Source organism: Triticum dicoccoides, chromosome 2B (genome assembly GCF_002162155.2).
Source record: "Triticum dicoccoides isolate Atlit2015 ecotype Zavitan chromosome 2B, WEW_v2.0, whole genome shotgun sequence".
Classification (NCBI taxonomy): domain Eukaryota; kingdom Viridiplantae; phylum Streptophyta; class Magnoliopsida; order Poales; family Poaceae; genus Triticum; species Triticum dicoccoides.
In genome coordinates this window covers 481,144,005-481,147,121 of record NC_041383.1, presented here as the reverse complement: position 1 = coordinate 481,147,121, position 3,117 = coordinate 481,144,005, and the positions used below count along the sequence as shown (strand labels likewise).

The 3,117-nt window shown below is 44.5% G+C and overlaps 1 protein-coding gene across 1 annotated transcript in view; it reads left to right on the top strand.

Annotated features, from left to right (window-relative positions):
- The window catches only part of LOC119364357 (CLPTM1-like membrane protein cnrB), a 6,426-nt gene extending 4,739 nt beyond the window's left edge, over positions 1–1,687 (top strand). The window contains exons 10-12 of the mRNA XM_037629824.1: positions 362–581; positions 929–1,096; positions 1,185–1,687. Coding sequence (XP_037485721.1) covers positions 362–581; positions 929–1,096; positions 1,185–1,369 — 573 coding nt within the window. The 3' untranslated portion in view covers positions 1,370–1,687. The remainder of the gene's footprint in view (positions 1–361; positions 582–928; positions 1,097–1,184) is intronic.
- The last annotated feature ends 1,430 nt before the right edge of the window (positions 1,688–3,117 follow it).

Here is a 3,117-nt window from a genome sequence, read left to right as displayed (position 1 = left end):
TTGATATTTTGAGTCAGAGGGAGCACTACCTATTCACTTGGAATTTCTTTCTCATCATTCAGTGGCAAATTTGCAATACTGGGTTAGCGCTTGTTTTGTGCATTTGCTTAGGTGCATTTATTAAAACCCATGTGTTGATGATCCAGAATCATGACCTTGTGTCAGCTAAGTCAGGACTAAGCCATCACTGTTCCTTGACTTTGATGGTATACAGATATTACCAAAGCAGTGTATTCTCTACTGTGAGGTCTAATTTATGAGTTATTCTTTCCTCATAAAGCTTGATGATATACAAATCTGTTGCATTTTCTCACTAGTTTTTCTCTCTTACTTGGAACAATTTCTCTTCACTTGAGTCCAGATTGACAGAAGTGGAAAGATTCCCATGTTGAGATTCCGGGATCGTGAGTCATATGCACAGAATAAGACCAAGGAGTATGATGCGCTTGCGATGAAGTATCTTACATATGTCCTTCTAGTCCTTATGGCTGGTTTTGCTATCTATTCACTCAAGTATGATAAACACAAGAGCTGGTACTCGTGGATACTCTCTTCCCTCACAAGTTGTGTTTACATGTTTGGTAAGTAATTCCTTCAACACCGTTTCACGTATTTTGCACGATTCACTAGGCAAATTAGATGATACCCCACATGTTGTTGCGGAAATTGGTTGCTATATATTCTGATGAAGTTGGGACACAAATATTTGATTATTGTATATAGATGTAAAATATTGATGGAATGTAAGCAGTGTAAATGGTTTTCACATGTATGGTAGCATGTTGAGATGGTCCTATTCCAATGCATGGTTGCATGTTTAGGTGGCATAGCTGCATGTGCTAAGATAAATAGAAGTGGCGGGGATCACCCGGGTAAGTATATATGATTAGCAATGGAACTTATGTGTATACATCGTTACATTTTTCAGGTTTCATTATGATGTGCCCACAATTATTTATCAACTACAAGCTGAAGTCCGTTGCTCACATGCCATGGAGACAAATGACCTACAAGTTCCTCAACACTATAATTGATGATCTGTTTGCATTTGTGATTAAGATGCCGTGGTTGCATCGTCTCTCGGTTTTCAGAGATGGTAAGATGAACTAGTATCATTGCTGATAGCAGTGGACATTTCATCGAGTCTTTAGGCTGCTAACTGACCATTTCCTGTTGCTGCGCAGATGTTATCTTCTTGATATACCTCTACCAGAGGTGGGTATACCCAGTTGACAAGAAGCGTGTCAACGAGTTTGGCTTTGGAGGGGAAGACGAACCAGCAGCACCCCAAACTTTGGAAGGAGCAGCGGCTGCCCAACAGATCGAGGCCAAGGCTGAGACGAGCACGGAGGACAAGAAGACAAAGTGAGCCTCCGCAAGCTTCAATCGACAGAGACACATCTCGGCAGCACTGGCCGTTTTGGCCACCGGGCACAAATTTTCTGTGTGCCAAATTCGACGCTGAACTCAGCTTCACGCGTTGCTGACCATTAAAAGAAGGATATGTAACAGGTTCAGATTGGGCGCGTGGACACAATACACAGTCTTGTTGCCATTGCCGTTTATTTTATTTTGGTTTGTTTTTTTATGCTTAGCAACAGCAATTTCTAGATGGATCTTCAGGATGCTTGTTCCTACATGTTGATGTATAAGTTTTGCCTGCTGGAAAAAAAATTCATTCACACCAGTGACATGTGTAATGCGGTCGGCATTATTCAGATTTGGTGTCTGCACAGGAAGCCGAGGGAATGTCCCTGGACCTGCAGTGGTGAGGGCGAGTGACAAGTGACACGACGGGGAGTTGACTGCAGCAGAAGACAAGCCGGCGTGGATTGATCAGCAGACGGGGGGCACTGGCACTCCTGAACAGGGCGAGCTGATGGATCCGAGTGGATGAGGTTGCTAAGGTGGGTGGAGAGAGGAGACGGATTGCGCGGCGGAGGTCGCCTCGTGTAGCAAGGGTGGTCGACCTCGGCTTCCTTCCTTGTAGTGCCCTCGACTCGTCCGACGGCCGACGGATCCAGCCCGTAGTTTGCTTCCACTTTATCTGGATTGTTAGCTGGGGCGCCACCAACCAAGGTAAAGAAAAAGATATGTTAGACTTACGATCTATTCATCAAGACAGTACAACGAACACCAGAAATCTCTTCCCCATAAAAGCCGGGCAAACCTTGTTGTTGTAGACATCAGAACAACAAAAGTCGTTGCTGAAGAGAAGCATCAGAAGGATCCAACCTGTAGATACACTGACATAGATAAACGAAGACCACATCAAAGCAGAGGCAGGCCAGGCGAGCACAGACGAATGAAGACCAGATATACAAATGAACACTGACAAGAGGCAGGGGAGTGCTATCTCCCGCCTAAGGTTACTTTTATTCAAAGGAATTTTATAGGATTTTCTGAAGGATTACAATTCTTTTTTTTTCTACATTGGTCATTGGTCATTCAAAGGAATTAACACTCTATGGTTCAATCAAACGCTCTCTGGTTTAAATTCCTATGGTTTGCTATTCCATAGGAATAGAATTCAAGTGGCCATGCCACTTCAATTTGTATTTTTCTTATTCCTGCGTTTGAGATTTCTGCGAATCAAAAGGCCCTAATAATGCAAGGTCGACAATAGTACAAGACACGATCAACTCTTCCAGTACTTGGATGACTCATGTCGTGCTGGCGGCATGTTTCAAAACTCTCATGATTGTCTTCTCCACAAGGAAAATAAAGATGTTTTTGGCCACAAGATTCATGCGCGGTGACGTTCCTGTTGATCCATGGACGGATGTTAGCGCCCATGCCGCGTTGCTGCACCGTTCCTGGACAAACCCTTCGGTGCGGACGATGCGACGCAACGCAAAGCAAGGCCGGCTGGTTTCACTTAAGCAAGTGCTCTCCCGTCCCTGCCAAGTTGCCTCGATCGTCGTCTAGTCTCCAAATTAAACCGGCCATGTGCATTGTACATGCATGGTGCTCCGAGGTTTTTGTCATTAGCAAGATCTCTATTTATTATCATGCATGCATCGCCAGATGATTATGGTGTCCCCTCCGCCTCCGGTGCAAGGCTAAATGGGAGAGCATGTTGCATGTCAACCTAAACGGAAAGCTAATGCATGCTGT